We start from the raw sequence: 19,667 nt of genomic DNA on the forward strand, positions 1-19,667 counted from the left end.
CTTACAGAGCGAGAAAGTCCAAGGAGGCTATAATTTGTTCAACATATGATTTATGATTTGTATTCGGATCCCCATTAGCTGCTGAAGAAGGGTCCACACAAAACACGGAACATGACAAAATACAGAACACTAACGGACAGGACCCGCAACACAGATCTAAACTAAGAACACCATGACCAAAAGAACAATACAACTATTTAAAACAATAACAATAAAAATACAACTGAAGGGCTCCCAAGCAGCACAGCGGTCTATAGCACTACGAATACAGGCTGCATCACATCAGGCCGTGAGTGGAAGTCCTATAGGGCGGCGCACAATTGGCCCAGTGTCGTTTTGCCTTGCAAAAGTATTCATCCCCATCTGTGTTTTTCATATTTTGTTGCATTACAACCTGTAATCTGAATGGATTTTTATTTGGATTTCATGTAAATGGACATAGTCAAAATAGTCCGAATTGGCAAAGTGAAATGGAAAAAAATAACTTGTTTCAAAAAAATTGTAGGGGGAAAAAACGGAAAAGTGGTGCGCGCATATATATTCACCCCCTTCGCTATGAAGCCCCTAAATAAGATTTGGTGCAACCAATTACCTTCAGAAATCACATTATTAGTTAAATAAAGTCCACATGTGTGCAATCTAAGCGTCACATGATCTGTCACATGATCTCAGTATATATACACCTGTTCTGAAAGGCCCCAGAGTCTGCAACACCATTAACCAAGGGGCACCACGAAGACCAAGGAGCTCTCCAAACAGGTCAGAGACAAAATTGTGGATAAGTACAGATCAGGGTTGGGTTAAAAAAATATATCAGAAACTTTGAACATCCTACGGAGGGCCATTACATCCATTATTAAAAAATTGGAAGAATATGGCACCACAACAAACCTGCCAAGAGAGAGCCACCTACCAAAACTCATGGACCAGGCAAGGAAGGCATTAATCAGAGGCAACTAAGAGATCAAAGATAACCCTGAAGCAGAGCAGAGATTGGAGTATCTGTTCATGGCACCACTTTAAGCCATACACTCCACAAAGCTGGTCTTTACAGAAGAAAGGCTAGAATAAAGCCATTGCTTAAAGAAAAAAATAAGCAAACACAGCATGTGGCAGACTCCCCAAACATATGGAAGGAGGCACTCTGGTCAGATGAGACTAAAATTGAGCTTATTGGCCATCAAGTAAAACGCTACGTCTGGCACAAACCCAACACCTATCATCACCCCGAGAACACCATCCCCACAGTGAAGCATGGTGATGGCAGCATCATGCTGTGGGGATGTTTTTCATTGGCAGGGACTGGGAAACTGGTCAGAAATGAAGAAATTATGGATGGCGCTAAATACAGGGAAATTCCTGAGGGAAACCGGTTTCAGTCTTCCAGAGATTTGAGACTTGGACAGGGGTTCCCCTTCCAGCAGGCCAATGGCCCTAAGCATACTGATTAAGCAACACTCGAGTGGTTCATTGGGAAGCATTTAAATGTATTGGAATGGCCTAGTCAAAGCCCAGTGCCAAGCTTATAGAGACATACCCCAAGAGACATGTAGCTGTAATTTCTGCAACAGGTGGCTCTACAGAGTATTTACTTTTTTTTTGGGGGGGTTGTTATGCACGCAAGTTTTTTTTATTTTCTTATTTCTTGTTTCTTTCACAATAAAAAATATTTGGCATCTTCAAAGTCATAGGCATGTTGTGTTAATCAAATGATACAAACTCCCCAAAAATATATTTTAATTCCAGGTTGTAAGGCAAGAAATTTGTAAAAATGCCAAAGGGGGTGAATACATTCGCAAGCCACTGTAGTCACTATATTATGGTCAATATATCCAATGGGTGTGGACACAGCTTTAGAACAAAGTTCTGCAGAATTAGTAAAGATATGATCAACACACTTGGATGATGTAGTTCCTGTACTGTTTGTAAACACTCTGGTTGGTTGATTGATATAAAGCCTATTTGAAATCGGACACTGTGGTTGGATTAACAACAAGATTATCTTTAAAACGTTATAAGATACATGTATGTTTGAGGAATTTTAATTATGAGATTCTGTTGTTTTGAATTTGGTGCCCTGCACTTTCACTGGCTGTTGTCATATCGATCCCGTTAACGGAATTGCAGCCCTAAGAAGTTTTTAACCCCTCTGAGCACGGAACCCGCTAGCGGGCTGAAATTCCACAACATACGGTGATCGCTACATAAATAGTCATATTAAACATTCATGAAAATACAAATGTCTCACATGTATCGAAAGCCTAGAATCTTGCTAATCCAACTGCGTTGTCAGATTTAAAAAAGGATTTACTGCGACAAAACACGATGCGATTATCTGAGCATAGAGCCCCATAAAAAACAAACATTTCAACAAGCACAGGTGTAACGAAAACACAAACTGCAATAAAATAAATCATTTACCTTTGACGATCTTCGTCTGTTTGCAATCCCAATGCTCACTGTTACACAATGAATGATCTTTTGTTTGATAAAATCCGTTTTTGTAGCCTAACAAAAAACATTTTGTGAACCGCTTGTGTCGTGAATTCCGTCTCATTCCATTTGACGACACATTCCAGGTAAATAACCCACACAGAACGTAACTTTTCCAGTCATGTTTGGTTTCACTGCAATCAACTGGTTTGTTTGTAACACAATCAAACGTGATGGGCCATTTCGCGGGACGTATTGACTGAAAGAAAACGATTTGAAGACAGCAAGTCATGACATCATTGTGCACCAATGATTTGCCCACTGTTTCGTTGATTGACTGTCTTTTAACCCAATGACCACTTATCGTCTTGAAATCTAGCTGGGTAGATAGCCAATGAGCTGAGGAATACTGCAATATGCAATGGTTATGTGTTGGAAGACCAACCCATGTAGGAAACTCCTGCGTAAAGATGGTCATTCGCCATTGAACAATCATACTGGAAGGAGCCAAGTTTATGGCGCACAGCCCTTTTTCGGTAACGAGCATCTTCAGCTGTTTATATATCGAACATCATGGCGAATAAGTCAGGGAAAGCTCAATCTAAGACTACATATACGAATGTAGACAAAAATTAGAGGAAATTGATCGTGACAGTGAAACAGATCTTCTTTTGGAAGAAGATTCAGCTAGCGACCATAGCTTTGACTCCAAAATGGAAGCATATTTTTTCAACGGCGAGGACATCGTTTTGGACTGTAGATTAGACATTATAGGAATTAATGGCAAATGTACTACTGGGGATCTATGTAATGGGAATTAATATACACTAACAATCAAATGCAAACCATTCACAAAATTAAGTTACGTAACAATGAAAGTGCACAAATTTGCGGGAGAGAGTGCATTCTGTAGAGAGAAGTGCATTATGCATCTGGGCAATCCGACGTCTGCATTGGCCATGCAGCATTTACGGTGATACGGCCTCAGCAGAAGTCAGGGCATTCATACTCTATATGATTGAGTGCAGAGCTGTTGTCAAGTGAGTGAGTTTGTTTTCTACAGGATGTACCACCCCCACATCCCATCAACTAATCATGTCAATGCAGAGCTATACAGAGCTCTCCGCATTGTTACAAAATTTGGGAGGCGCATGGCGATGTGGTATGGAGCTCGATTTGGCATCTGCATGCCTCTGGAGGCTCTGCAATTCCGTCATACCCTGCATATTTTGCCTCAGACCACATTTTCGGTTCAAGCATAAATTGGCTCTTAGTCTCGGCCTCCACAATGAATTAGTTCACTGAGATGGTCGCAAGTTTAAATACAACTTAGCCAAATACATTTAAACTACATTATTCACAATTCCTGACATTTTATCCTAGTAAAAATTCCCTGTCTAGGTCAGTTAGGATCACCACTTTATTTTAACAATGTGAAATGTCAGAATAATAGTAGAGAGAATGATTTATTTCAGCTTTTATTTCTTTCATCACATTCCAAGTGGGTCAGAAGTTTACATACGCTCAATTAGTATTTGTTAGCACTGCCTTTAAATGGTTTAACTTGGGTCAAACAAAATGATTACAAAAGGGTTTTCTAATGATCAATTAATTAGCCTTTTAAAATGATAAACTTGGATTTGCTAACACAACGTGCCATTGGAACACAGGAGTGACAGTTGCTGATAATGGGCTTCTGTACGCCTATGTAGATATTCCATTGGGGAAAAAATCTGCCGTTTCCAGCTACAATAGTCATTTATGACATTAACAACCCTCAACCCTCACCCTCTTAAATAAGCATGCCCCATTCCAAAAAATGTAGAACTAAGAACAGATATATCCCTTGGTTCACTCCAGACTTGACTGCCCTTGACCAGCACAAAAACATACTGTGGCATACTGCATTAGCATCGAAAAGCCCCCGACATATGCAACTTTTCAGGGAAGTTAGGAACCAATATACACAGGCAGTTAGGAAAGCAAAGGCTAGCTTTTTCAAACAGGAATTTGCGTCCTGTAGCACAAACTCCAAAAAGTTTTGGGACACTGTAAAGTCCATGGAGAATAAGAGCACCTCCTCACAGCTGACCACTGCACTGAGGCTCGGAATAACACACTACCGATAAATCTACGATAATCGATAATTTCAATAAACATTTTTCTACGGCTGGTCATGCTTTCCACCTGGCTACTCCTACCTCAGTCAACAGCTCTGCACCTCCTATAGCAACTTGCCTAAGCCTCCGCCATTTCTCCTTCACCTAAATCCAGATAGCTGATGTTCTGAGAGCTGCAAAATCTGACCACCAACAAATAGGCTGGGCGAGACAATCTGGGCCCTCTTTCTAAAATTATCCGCCACAATTGTTGCAACCCTTATTACTAGCCTGTTCAACTTCTCTTTCGTATCATCTGAGATCCCTAAAGATTGGAAGGCTCTTCAAAGGGGGAGAAACTCTAGAGTCAAACTGTTACAGTCCTATCTCTATCCTACCCCGCCTTTCTAAAGTCTTCGAAAGCAAAGTTAACAAAACGGATCACTGACCATTTCGAATCCCACCGTAACTTCTCCGCTATGCAATCTGGTTTCCGAGCTGGTCATGGGTGACCCTCAGCCATGCTCAAGGTCCTAAACGATATCATAACCGCCATTGATAAAAGACAATAGTGTGCAGCCATCTTCATCAACCTGGCCAAGGTTTGACTCTGTCAATCACCATATTCTTATCTAAAATGACTGCCTCGCCTGGTTCACCAACTACTTCTCAGATAGAGTTCAGTGTGTCAAATCGGAGGGCCCGTTGTCTGGACCTCTGGCAGTCTCTATGGGGGTGCCACAGGGTTCAATTCTCGGGCCGACTCTTTTCTCTGTATACGCTAATGCAATGATGTCGCTCTTGCTGCTGGTGATTCTCTGATCCACCTCCACACAGATGACACCATCCTCTATACTTCTGGCTCTTCTTTGGATACGGTGTTAACAAACCTCCAGATGAGCTTCAATGCCATACAACACTCCTTCCGTGGCCTCAGACTGCTCATAAATGCAAGTAAAACTAAATGCTCTTCAACCGATCTCTGCCCGCACCCGCCGGCCCATCTTGCATCACCACTCTGGCTGGTTCGACTTATGTGGACAACTACAAAAACCTAGGTGTCTGGTTAGAGTGTAAACTCTCCTTAACGACTCACATTAAGCATCTCCAATCCAAAATTAAATCTAGAATCAGCTTCCTATTTCGCAACAAAGCATCCTTCCCTCATGCTGTCAAACATACCCTCGTAAAACTGACTATCCTATCGATTTTTGACTTTGGCGATGTCATTTTCAAAATAGCCTCCAACACTCTACTCAGCAAATTGGATGTAGTCTATCACAATGCCATCCGTTTTGTCACCGAAGCCCCAAATACTACCCACCACTGCAACCTGTATGCTCTCGTTGGCTGGCCCTCGCTACATATTCATCGCCAAACCCACTGGCTCCAGGTAATCTATAAGTCTTTGCTAGGTAAAGCCCCACCTTATCTCAGCTCACTGGTCACCATAGCAGCACCCACCCGTAGCACGCGCTCCAGCAGGTATATTTCACTGGTCATCCCCAAAGCCAATTCCTCCTTAGGCCACCTTTCCTTCCAGTTCTCTGCTGCCAATGACTGGAATGAATTGCAAAAATTACTGAAGCTGGAGTCTTATATCTCCCTCACCAACTTTAAGCATCAGCTGTCAGAGCAGCTTACCGATCATTTCAGCTGTACACAGCCCATCTGTAAAGAGCCCACCCAACTACCTCATCCCCATATTGTTACTTATTTTTTTGCTCCTTTGCACCCAATCTCTACTTGCACATTCATCTTCTGCACATCTATCACTCCAGTGTTAATTGCTAAATGGTAATTATTTTGCCACTATGGCCTATTTATTTCCTTACCTCCCTAATATTAATATATTTGCACACTATGCATATAGACTTTCTATTGTGTTATTGACTGTACGTTTGTTTATCCCATGTGTAACTCTGTTGTTTGTGTTGCACTGCTTTGCTTTATCTTGGCCAGGTTGCAGTTGTAAATGAGAACTTGTTCTCAACAGGCCTACCTGGTTAAATAAAAGGTGGAAAAAATAAATAAGTAAAAGATTTGTCATGGGTCCCCAGATCCTCAAAAAGTTCTACAGCTGAACAATCGAGAGCGTCCTGACCGGTTGCATCACCGGCTCGTATGGAAACTGCTCGGCATCTGACCGTTAGGCGCTACAGAGGGTAGTGCGTATGGCCCAGTACATCACTGGGGACAAGCTTCCTGCCATCCAGGACCTATATACTAGGCGGTGTCAGAGGAAGGCCCAAACAATTGTCAAAGACTCCAGTCACCCAAGTCATAGACTGTTCTTCCCTCACCTGCACGGCAAGCGGTTCGGGGAACGCCAAGTCTAGGACAAAAAGGCTCCTTAAACAGCTTCTACCCCCAAGACTGCTGGACACCTAATCAAATGGCCACCTGGACTATTTACATTAACACCCCCCCTTTGTTTTTACACTGCTGCTACTCACTGTTAACCATCTATGCATAGTCACCTCACCCCTACCTACATGTACAAATGACCTTGACGAACCTGTACCCCTGCACATTGACTCGGTACCAGTACCCCCTGTATATAGCCTCATTTTTGTATTTTATTATGTTACTTTTTCATTATTATTTTTTTACTTTCGTTAATGTAGCAAATATTTTCTTAACTCTTTCTTGAACTGCATTGTTGGTTATGGGATGGTAAGTAAGCATTTCACGATAAGGTCTTATACCCGTTGTATTTGGCTCATGTGACAAATAAGATTTGATAGCTTGCTGTATTGATAATCACAAGCGTGGTTCTCGGTAAAGTGAACCCATTGACATACTCATCTTGTGATGTTGCTGAGACGAGGAGGTAAATTGTTGTGGGTTGACTAGCTAAAGAAAGAGCGGTGTCTGTGAACACACACACACACACACACACGTGAATCAGCATACAGAGGAATTCTATATTTTTAGAGCCATAATGCACCTTAAAAACATAGAAATGTGTGTTCAACAATTTACTTCAGGTGTCATGATGGTGGAAACTACTGTATGTGTCACTAGAGTGTGGCAAGCACTCCCATGTTATAAAGGAATAATCCGAAGACACTAGTTTCCTACTTTCTGAGCCATCTTCTACAGTCTATAGATGGATTCTGTAAATGAAGACTGTCACACCACCACCAGACATGAACACTGACAGTTGAATCGAGTTAGACAAGTTAGTCTTCCAGCACTCTGTTTAACACATACACATATTAATAAAGCATTTCAATAATGCAGTAAACCCAAATAAAGACACGGTTAAATATTAAATACAGAGATAGTAGAGAATAGTGTTGTCAAGACACAAACATTTTACTAACAATATAATACCAGGCCAAGTATCACGATAACCAAGTAGTATTGTTTGTTCACAATGCCTGGAGTAGAAGGAGAAATGTACTGTTTGTGTAGTGTGGCTAGATGGTATCTGTACTTTCCATGATTATTGTATGCCTATAATTTGTAAAAATGTTATTTTGTTTTGAGTACAAGGAAAATGGTATGTATTTAGTAGTGTCTTGAAAGCTCAAATGGGCTGGGCACCGGTAGGTGTACGACTCTTAAATAAATCATATCCATCAAAATCACAAAATATTGTGATACAATTCAGAGCGGCCAAGTGTCCTTGTCCTGTTCCCTACCCAGAACACTTGTTCCCGTTTTATAAATGTAATGCGCATGTGCTATGCAAAAATACTGTAACTGATATTCACAATTCAACTCAATACAACACATATTGAATTAACTTCACACTGTTCACTGTACATTTTTGCAGAGGCCTACCCGTGATTTGGCTGGAGGAATGAATATACATGCATTATGGTCTGCATGTCATTGTGGCAGTAAGGGGAAAACACTGAAATCCTCTTTACTCTTCAGTTAACAGAGAAGAATCTCCCTCCCTCAAAAACTTCTCCCAACTTTAAAAGGATTAGGCACCAAACAGAATTTAAGGAACACCAGAAAGAGGTAGATTTTTATATATATATATATATAGTTTAGGCTTACATTAGGCTTATATAAATCCTACCTTTGAAGCACATCTCATGAGTAGCAGACCATTTTACTTTACTCGTGTCAATCTAATGTCAAGTTAATAGGTTGTTAGCTTGCTCGGTAACATGAATGAACAACAGGATTAGTTTAAAATGGCCTGCGACATGGTTTGTGAAATTTGATTTAAAAAATGCGTGGGAAATCGTACAGGGAGAAAAAAAAGGGAACTCTGGTAATATGGGTCATATTTTTCTAACCTTCTGGGCTAGACACGCCGTTTTCTTCTGGGCTAGACACGCCGTTTTCTTCTGGGCTAGACACGCCGTTTTCTTCTGGGCTAGACACGCCGTTTTCTTCTGGGCTAGACACGCCGTTTTCTTCTGGGCTAGACACGCCGTTTTCTTCTGGGCTAGACACGCCGTTTTCTTCTGGGCTAGACACGCCGTTTTCTTCTGGGCTAGACACGCCGTTTTCTTCTGGGCTAGACACGCCGTTTTCTTCTGGGCTAGACACGCCGTTTTCTTCTGGGCTAGACACGCCGTTTTCTTCTGGGCTAGACACGCCGTTTTCTTTGCTGTAAAAGCTGCAAACACGCCTGTCGTGAAGTTCATTCCATTTTCCTCTGACGAGCGAACTTGCAATTGCAAAGCCTACTCAGACTGGCCTGTGCTCTTGGTTATACCAGGCGATGAACTGATACAATGTATCAACTTTGCTCTCTCTGCACACTGCTCTAATGTAAAACATGTACAAATGTAACAACAGAAGACATCAGGGTCTGCAACCCCGCTCTCCATCATGGCTAAATTATATTTAAAACATTTATGGAGGAATAGATGCAAAGGAAGAGCGGACGGAGAGACATGCAGGTGAGTGAAGGCTGGAAAGAGATACTATACATGAGATACGCATAAAAGTGAAGTGGACATTATTGGACCGGTATATCGTGTATACACTAGTATAGAGTAATGATCGCAAAGCAGGATGAACTACAAAAGTATATTTCCTAAAGAAAATGTGTGTGTGCTTGTCTTAAAGTATTTGTGGTTGTAGAATAAGTCACAGTAGTGTTAATGACTGCAGTCGTAACGGTAGTGACTGGTTATAGTTGAAAAAGTAGGTAGATGGAAATATTGATCGATTGAGTGATTGATTAGATAGACTGAAAGTTAGTTTGGTGCCTCTAGTTCAAGAGTTACCACTACTGTTGGTGGATTATTTTTATGCTAATCATTTTATGGCCACAACATTTTTCAAGCCGTTAAAGCACTAGGGCGAGCGGAAGAAGGCAAATTATAATAATATGAGTATGTGCCATTTCTAGAGTGGTTTTGCTTTCAGCAAGTACACTAATACATTTGATAAGTTAGTCAGCTAACTTTGATAAACATTCAGATATAGATGTTGATTTGAACTAGAAAATATTAACCTCTTCAACCTATGGGGGCGCTATGTCATTATTGGATAAAAAAAACGTGCCCGTTTTAAGCTCAATATTTTGTCACAAAAAGATGCTCGACTATGCATATAATTGGCAGCTTTGGAAAGAAAACACTGATGTTTCCAAAACTGCAAAGATATTATCTGTGAGTGCCCCAGAACTGATGCAACAGGCGAAACCAAGATGAAACTTCAAACAGGAAATGAGCAGGATTTTTGATGCTCTGTTTTTCATTGTCTCCTTATATGGCTGTGAAAGCGCCACGAATTAGCCTGCCCTTTCTATCGTTTCTCCAAGTTGTCTGCAGCATTGTGACGTATTTGTAGGCATATCATTGGAAGATAAGAGACTACATTTACCAGGGGTCCGCCCGGTGTCCTTTGTTGAAATTGTTGCGTAATCTCAAGCTGCTCGCATTCATCCATGTGATTGAGACAGAGAGGAGACTTCCAGGAATGATACATCATGAAGAGATATGTGAAAACACCTTGAGGATTGATTCTAAACAACGTTTACCATGTTTCAGTCGATATTATGGAGTTAATGTGGAAGAAAGTTTGGCGTTTGGATGAATGAATTTGCGTTTTTTTTTTGGTAGCCAAACATGACGCAGAAAACGGACCGATTTCTCCTGCACAAATAATCTTTCAGGAAAACTGAACATTTGCTATCTAACTGAGAGTCTCCTAATTGAAAACATCCGAAGTAAATGATTTATTGAATGTTTTAGCGAAAATGTTGCCTGCTAATGCTAACGCTAAATGCTACCGCTAAATGCTAGTTTGCTATGGTTTGAGAAGCATATTTTTGAAAATCTGAGATGACAATGTTGTTAACAAAAGGCTAAGCTTGAGAGCTAGCATATTGATTTCATTTCATTTGTGATTTTCATTAATAGTTAACGTTGCGTTATGGTAATGGGCTTGAGGCTGTAATCATGATCCCGGATCCGGGTTGGCTCGACGCAAGAAGTTAAGTAGTTTGAGAATATGTAGGAAAATTGGTGACATCAAACCCCTGAAATGTGTCCTTGGGTATCTTGAAAGGTGGGGGAAATATTATGGTGTGTGCTATGTGTGCGCACGTGTGTGAGGCTCTCTCACCTGAACCTTCTTGAGGGCCATGGAGGTGTTGTCCATCAGGTACCTGGCCCGGTACACCTCACTGAACTGGCCCCGCCCAATCTTCTTCTCAATCTGGAAGTTAGCCAGAGAGTTGTGGCCCATGTCCGGCTGAAGCGGCTTCTGCAAGGCCGACACAGACAACACACAGTCACACACGTAGGCCTACACCCCTGATGCCTTCCCTTGCAGTTATGATTAGAGTTTTACAGCATGTTGAACATGGAATGGTTTACAATAGATTGTGTGATAAAGCAGAATCCATCTCATCTCCTAGTTTTTCTGCTGAACATGGCATTTCCTGTCCAGAAAAACAACATTAAACTTAGTGATTATTTATGCATATTTACAGTTAAAGGGATAATTCAGGATTTGTCAATGAGGCCCTTTATCTACTTCCCCCAGCATCATATGACCTTCTGTAGCTCAGTTGGTAGAGCATGGCGCTTGTAACGCCAGGGTAGTGGGTTCGATTCCCGGGACCACCCATACGTAGAATGTATGCACACATGACTGTAAGTCGCTTTGGATAAAAGCGTCTGCTAAATGGCATATATTATTATTATATATATGAACTCGTGGATATCATTTCTATGTCTCTGCGTGCAGAGATGGAAGTTGCTAACTAGCGTTACCCATAGACCTCTAGTCATTGTGCTATGTGCTAGCAGCTTTTGCCTACCTGATATATACTGAACAAAAATATAAACGCAGCATGTAATTTGCTGATCCCATGTATCATGAGCTGGAATAAAAGTTACCTGAAATTTATCTCAAATGTTGTGCACAAATTAGTTTGCATCCCTATTAATGAGCATTTCTCCTTTGCCAAGATAATCCATCCAGCTGACAGATTAATATATTTAAATTGACTGATTCCTTCTATGAATTGTAACTCAGCATAATCTTTGAAATTGATGCAACATGCATTTATATTTTTGTTCAGTATAGAATACCTCAGGGTAAGCTGCAGACCCTTTTATCCACCAAGAGAATTCTCATCCGAAATTATCACCGCTGTCTACATCCCTCCACAAGCCAGCACCATTCTCGAACCATAGGCAAACAAGAAACCGCTCACTCAGAGGCAGCGTTTCTGGAGACTTAAAACCGACCTACCTCACTTCTACCAACAAGTCTATTGCGCCACTAGGGACGCTAAAACTCTAATTCTTAAACTTTTATTCTACCCCCAAAAACACATACAAGGCCCTCCCTCATCCTCCCTTCAGCAAATCTGACCATGACTCCATTCTCCTGCTTCCTATTTACAAAAAAATGCTCAAACAAGAAGTACCAATGATGGGATCAATACGGAAGTGATCAGATGAAGGAGACGCGAGGCTACAAGACTGTTTTGCTAGTACAAACTGGGATATGTTCCGGGATTCATCCGATAGCATTGAGGAGTATACCACAACAGTTACATCAATAAGTGCATAGACAGCGTTGTCCCCACAGTAACACTGGGCTAAAGGCTAGAGCTACCGCTTACAAGGAACAGGACACGGACCTCCGACGAGACATCAAACATGCAAAAGGACAACAAAAGAGGAAGGTGGAATCCTATAGACGGGTTGGTTGTTTAGCAACAAAACAGACACGTGCGCAGGTACGGGTCAAAACAGACGGGGTTGGCTTAGATTGTTGACAACATATAAACCAAAGTGAGCTCTAAAAGTACTGGGACAGTGACATTTATATTTAATTTTTGGTTTCTGTACTCCAGCACTTTCGATTTGAAATGATACAATGACTGAGGTTAAAGTGCAGACTGTCAGCTTTCATTTGAGGGTATTTTCATCCATACAGGTTGTACATAGTCCCCCCATTTTATGAGAACAAAAGTATTGGGACAGATTCATATATATGTGTATTGATATAGTGAACATTTTAGTATTTGGTCCCATATTCCTAGAACACAATGATTACATCAAGCTTGTGACACTGGAAACATGTTGGATGCATTGGCTGTTTGTTCTGGTTGTGTTTCAGATGATTTTGTGCCCAATAGAAATGGATGGAGCGGCAGGGTAGCCTAGTGGTTAGAGCGTTGGACTAGTCACCGGAAGGTTGCAAGTTCAAACCCCCGAGCTGACAAGGTACAAATCTGTCATTCTACCCCTGAACAGGCCTGGCGCAGGTCTACAATTTAGTTTCTGGTGTCCTTTGACAGCTCTTTGGTCTTGGCCATAGTGGAGTTTGGAGTGTGACTGTTTGAGGTTGTGGACAGTTGTCTTTTATACTGATAACAAGTTCAAACAGGTGCGATTAATACAGGTAACGAGTGGAGGACAGAGGAGCATCTGAAATAAGTTACAGGTCTGTGAGAGCCAGAAACCTTGCTTGTTTGTAGGTGACCAAATACTTATTTTCCACCATAATTTGCAAATTCATTAAAAATCCTACAATGTGATTTAAAAAAAAATATTAATAAAACATTATTCCTCATGTGTTACTATATATATATATATATATATATATATATATATAAATAAATATTTGTTTTACTCTTCATCATTGGGCAGTGCTTGTAAAGCAAGCATTTCCCGGTATGTCTACACCAGTTGTATTCGGCGCATGACAAATTCAATTTTATTTTAGCATGCTAGCAGATAGCACATTGACTGGAAGTCTGTGGGAGACACTAGTTAGCATTGGCTCAGAAAACTGCCTCTAACTTCCTTCATACTGGACACAGAGACATCAAAATGGTATACACGAGTTCATCTGACTCAAAATCCCAAAGTGTTCCTTTAACAGAGAAAAAATGTGACTCTTCCTGAACCACTAAATCTTATTAGGTCATTATTATGTCCAACGAGGACAATCATTTGAGTGTGTGTCTGTGCTGTAGTCTGCCATGGCACATCACAGTTAACATGACGCTGTTGCACTTGAGGTGACTTATGCTGGACCAGTCAGCTAGCGACAACAACCCCCCACAGTGCCCTCCTCTTCCAAGGGATGCATGTGGCGCCCTGAAACTCGGCTCGCCAGTGAATGTCTAAAATTAAAAAGCTAAGAAAACAGGCTGGAATGAGCCTTGGGGTTGTGATGTGTGAAAACACACAGAGCAGAGCGTGACCTTTGCAGCCATTTTGTAAACGTGTCTGTTGGTGTGGTGGAGGAAGAGAGGAGGCGACAGATATCACAATGCCACATGTCACCGGTGCCTGGCCCCAACCACGACCCGGGGACACCCTCACAGGCAGGCGGGCAGACTCTGGGAAGGAGGAGGAGAGGAGGGTGAGAGCACAGTGTCATGATGGAGGGAGGGAAGGAGCAGCTTAAGATGTGTTCACTTCAGATTCGTTTCACAATTAAAACAAAGTCTGCATGAACAGAACACAGACCTGCGGCAACGACAGAAGAGGTTCCTAGGACAACACACACACTAGGGCTGGGCTGGTGAGCGATGTCTAATATTAAAGAAGTCTCAAGGTATTGCTTGCCTGAGGTAAGCAATATTGCCTGAGGTAGAGTACCTTATGATAAACTGAAGACCACACTATCTACCAAGAGAGTTCTCATGTATATTATTCGTAGGCGTCTTTTTACCACCACAGATCGATGCTGGCACTAAGACCACACTCAAACAACTTTATAAGCGCATAAGCAAAAAAGAAAATGCTCACCTTGAAGCGGCGCGCCTAGTGTCCGAGGACTTTAATGCAGACCAACTTAAATCAGTTTTCCCAAATTCTTAGCAGCATGTCACATGTGCAACCAGAGAATTTTTTTAAATGAATCTCTACACCACCTTTACTCCACACACAGAGATGCATACAAAGCTCTCCCCCACCCTCCATTTGGCAAACCTGACAATAATTCTAACCTCCTGATTCCTGCTTACTAGCTACAGGACAGTTTTGCATGCACAGAATGGAATACGTTCCAGGATTCATCCAATGGCATTGAGAAGTATACCACCTCAGTCATCGGCTTCATCAATAACTGCATCGATGACGGCATCCCCATACTGACCGTACGTACATAACCCAACCAGAAGCCATGGATGACAGGCAACATCCGCATCTATCATGGCAGAAGCATTTTGCTACACTCAAATTAACATCTGCTAACCATGTGTACGTGACCAATACAATTTGATTTGATTAGAGCTCAAGGCTAGAGCTGTCGCTTTCAAGGAGTGGGACACTAATCCGGACGCCTATAAGAAATCTAACGTTGCCCTCAGATGAACCATCAAACGAGCAAAGCTTCAATACAGGATTAAGAATGAATCATACTACACCGGCTCTGACGCTCGTCGGATATGGCAGGGCTTGAAAACTATTACTGCCTACAAAGGGAAAGCCAGATGCGAGCTTCCCAGTGACGCAAGCCTATCAGACGAGCTAAATGCCTTTTATGCTCGCTTCGAGGCAAGCAACACCGAAGCATGCAAGAGAGCACCAGCTGTTCTGGATGACTTTGTAATATCGCTTTAGGTAGCCAATGTGAGCAAGACCTTTAAACAGACAAACATTCACAAAGCCACGGGGCCAGATGGATTACCAGGACATGTTCTCAAAGCATGGGAGGACCAACTGGCAAGCGTCTTCACTGACATTTTCAACCTCTCCCTGAATTAATCTGTAATACATGTTTCAAGCAGACCACCATAGTCCCTGTGCCCAAGGAAACGAAGGTAACCTGCCTAACCGTAGCACTCACATCAGTAGCCATGAGGTGCTTTGAAAGGCTGGTCATGGCTCACATCAACAGCATCCTCCCGGATACCCTAGACCCACTCCAATTCGCATACCGCCCCAACATATCCACAGATGACACAGTCAAACTCCACACAGCCTTTTCCCACCTGGACAAGAGGAACACGTATGTGAGAATGCTGTTAACTTCTTTGGGGTCGGGGGCAGTATTTTCACGTCCAGATGAAAAGCGTTCCCAGAGTAAACTGCCTGCTACTCAGTCCCAGATGGTAGGATATGCATATTATTAGTAGATTTGGATAGAAAACACTGACGTTTCTAAAACTGTTTGAATGATGTCTGAGTTTAACAGAACTCATATGGCAGGAAGAAATCCAACCAGGAACTGGGAAAGGTTTTCAAGTCAGCATATCCAATATACAGTGTCTGTGGGGTCATATTGCACTTCCTACGGCTTCCACTAGATGTCAACAGTCTTTAGAACCTTGTTTCAGGCTTCTACTGTGAAGTGGGAGAGAATGAGAGGTGATTGAGTCATGGGTCTGCCAGAAGGCCATGTGCTCAGTCAGGCGCGCGCGCCCGTGAGAGTTAGCTCCGTTCCCTTTCATTTCTAAAGACAAAGGAATTCTCCGGTTGAAACATTGAAGATTTATGACAAAAACATCCTAAAGATATACATCGTTTGACATGTTTCTACGAACTGTAATATAACTTTTTTGATTTTGTCTGGACCTAGTGCCAGCGCATTTGGATTACTGTACTAAATGCGCGAACAAGGTATTTGGACAAAAATTGACTTTATTGAACAAAACTAACATGTATTGTGGAACTGGGATTCCTGGGAGTGCATTGAATATTTATAATGCTATTTCTGACTTTTGTTGACTCCATAACATGGCGGGTATCTGTATTGCTTGTTTTGGTCTCCGAGCGCTGTACTCAGATTATTCCATGGTGTGCTTTTTCCGTAAAGCTTTTTTGAAATCTGACACAGCGGTTGCATTAAGGAGAAGTAGATCTTTAATTCCATGCATAACACTTGATGACAATACAACATTTATGATGAGTATTTCTGTATGTTGACGTGGCTCTCTGCACTTTCACCGGATGTTTTGGAGGCAAAACATAACGCCTCAATGTAAACAGAGATTTTTGGATATAAATATGAACTTTATCGAACAAAACATACATGTATTGTGTAACATGAAGTCCTATGAGTGCTTCCTACACCTGCATTGCTTGCTGTTTGGGGTTTTAGGCTGGATTTCTGTACAGCACTTTGAGATATCAGCTGATGTACGAAGGGCTATATAAATACATTTGATTTGATTTGAGTGCCATCTGATGAAGATCAAAAGGTTAGTGATTAATTTGATCTAGTTCTGCTTTTTGTGACTGCTCTCTTTGACTGGAAAAATGACTGTGTTTTTTTGTGACGAGGTACTGACCTAACATAATCGCATGGTATGCCTTTGTCGTAAAGCCTTTTTGAAATCGGACACTGTGGTGCGATTAACAACAAGATTACCTTTAAAATGGTGAATAATACATATGGTTGAGGAATTTTAATTCTGAGATTTCTGTTTGAATTTGGCGCCCTGCACTTTCACTGGATGTTGGTCAGGTGGGACGTTAGCGTCCCACGTACCCTAGAGAGGTTAATTGACTACAGCTCAGCGTTCAACACCATAGTGTCCACAAAGCTTATCACTAAGCAAAGGACCCTGGGACTAAATACCTCCCTCTGCAACTGGATTATGGACTTACTGACAGGCCACCCCAAGGTGGTAAGGGTAGGCGACAACCCTTGGGCCCCTCAGCGGTGTGTATTTTGTCCCCTCATGTACTCCCTGTTCACCCACAACTGCGTGACCAAACACGATTTCAACACCATCATTAAGTTTCCTGATGACCGACAACGATGTGACAGCCTATAGGGAGGTCAGAGAACTGGCAGTGTGGTGCCAGGACAACAACCTTTCCCTCAATGTGAGCAAGACAAGGGAGTTGATCGTGGACTACAGGAAAAGGCGGGCCGAACAGGCCCCCATTATCAACGGGGCTATAATGGAGTGGGTCAAGAGTTTCAAGTTCCTTGGTGTCCACATCACCAACGATCTATCATGGTCCAAACACACCAAGACAGTGAAGAGGGCACGACAACACATTTTCCCCCTCAGGAGACTGAAAAGATTTTGCATGGATCCCCAGATCCTCAAAAAGTTATTCAGCTGCACCATCGAGAGCATCATGACCGGTTGCATCACCGCCTGGTAGGGCAACTGCTCAGCATCTGACCGTAAGGCGCTACAGACGTTAGTGCGTACGGCCCAGTACATCACTGGGGCCAAGCTTCCTGCAATCCAGGTCCAATATAATCGGTCGGTGTCAGAGGAAAGCATAAAATTGTCAGAGACTCCAGTCACCCAAGTCAGACTGTTTTCTCTGCTACCGCACGGCAAGCGGTACCAGAGCGCTAAGTGTAGGACTAAAAGGCTCATTAAAAGCTTCTACCCCTAAGCCATAAGACTGCTGAACAATTAATCAAATGGCCACCAAACTATTACATTGACCCATTTGTACACTGTTGCTACTCGCTGTTTATTATCTTATGCATAGTCACTAAACCCCTACCTACATGTACAAATGACCTCTAACCTGTACACTGACTCGGTACCCCTTGTATATAACCTCGTTATTGTTATGTTATTGTGTTACTTTAGTTTATTTGGTAAATATTTTCTTCACCAACTGTGCAGTTCAAGAAGATTTAAGGGCTTGTTAGTAAGCATTTCACAGTAAGGTCTACACTTGTGTTCGGCACATGTGACAAATAAAGTTTGATTTGGCCAAAATATTATGAGACAATATTGTTAATGTTTTGACAGTATTTTGTGTTTTTGAATAAAACATTTAAATTTGCTATACGAGTTGTGCATGACCCTAGGCTGGCAACACAAATGCCAAATCATTTAAAAAAAGGGGGCATTCTGATTAACTGAACAGACCGTGAGGGCAGTTACCATTCCTGACTGGTTGCATCACTGCCTGGTATGGTAACTGCTCGGCCTCCGACCGCAAGGCACTACAGAGGGTACCGCGTACGGTCCAGTACATCACTGGGGCCAAGCTTCCTGCCATCCAGGACCTCTATACCAGACGGTGTCAGAGGAAGGCCCTAAAAATGTTCAAAGACTCCAGCCACCCTAGTCATAGACTGTTCTCTCTGCTACCGCACGGCAAGCGGTACTGGAGCGCCAAGTCTAGGTCCAAGAGGCTTCTAAACAGCTTATACCCCCAAGCCACAAGACTCATGAACATCTAATCAATTGGCTACCCAGATGATTTGCATCGCCCCCCTATCTTTTACACTGCTGCTAGTATCTATACATAGTCACTTTAATAACTCTACCTAGATGTACATATTAACTAACTGTATATAGCCTCGCTATTGTTATTTTACTGCTACTCTTGAATTATTTGTTAATTTTATTTCTTATTTAGGTATTTTTTCTTAACTGCGTTGTTGGTTGAGGACTTGTAAGCAAGCATTTCACTAAGGTCTACTACCTAAATACCACACCTGCTGTTTTCAGTGCATGTGACAAATACAATTTGATTCGATATGGGCAAAACATAATCGAGGCCTTATTTTTAACTAAATATTGCAATTGCAATTTAGATTAAAACACTTGGGTGAACGTTTGTAATCATGGAAATATAATGGCAATTCTAATTTTATAGTTAGAATGTAATAGTGTGCTCATTGAATACAGTGTTGTTTGACAGGACAACTATTGAAAGAGCCAGGAAGGCATTCATAGAATAAGGAATCAGAATATGAATAGAATTTCTATGGATGCGTAATTGTGACAGGGTGCCCCAGGGGAGT

The 19,667-nt window shown here is 41.9% G+C and overlaps 1 protein-coding gene across 50 annotated transcripts in view; it reads right to left on the reverse strand.

Annotated features, from left to right (window-relative positions):
- LOC118358892 (serine/threonine-protein kinase Nek7-like) overlaps positions 1–19,667 on the reverse strand; it is a 133,153-nt gene that overhangs the window by 43,181 nt on the left and 70,305 nt on the right. For all 50 annotated transcript variants that reach the window (XM_052480160.1, XM_052480155.1, XM_052480167.1 and 47 more), the window contains exon 3: positions 11,082–11,222. In XM_052480160.1, coding sequence (XP_052336120.1) covers positions 11,082–11,222 — 141 coding nt within the window. The remainder of the gene's footprint in view (positions 1–11,081; positions 11,223–19,667) is intronic.

Source organism: Oncorhynchus keta, chromosome 26 (assembly GCF_023373465.1).
Source record: "Oncorhynchus keta strain PuntledgeMale-10-30-2019 chromosome 26, Oket_V2, whole genome shotgun sequence".
In the NCBI taxonomy this organism is placed as follows: Eukaryota; Metazoa; Chordata; class Actinopteri; order Salmoniformes; family Salmonidae; genus Oncorhynchus; species Oncorhynchus keta.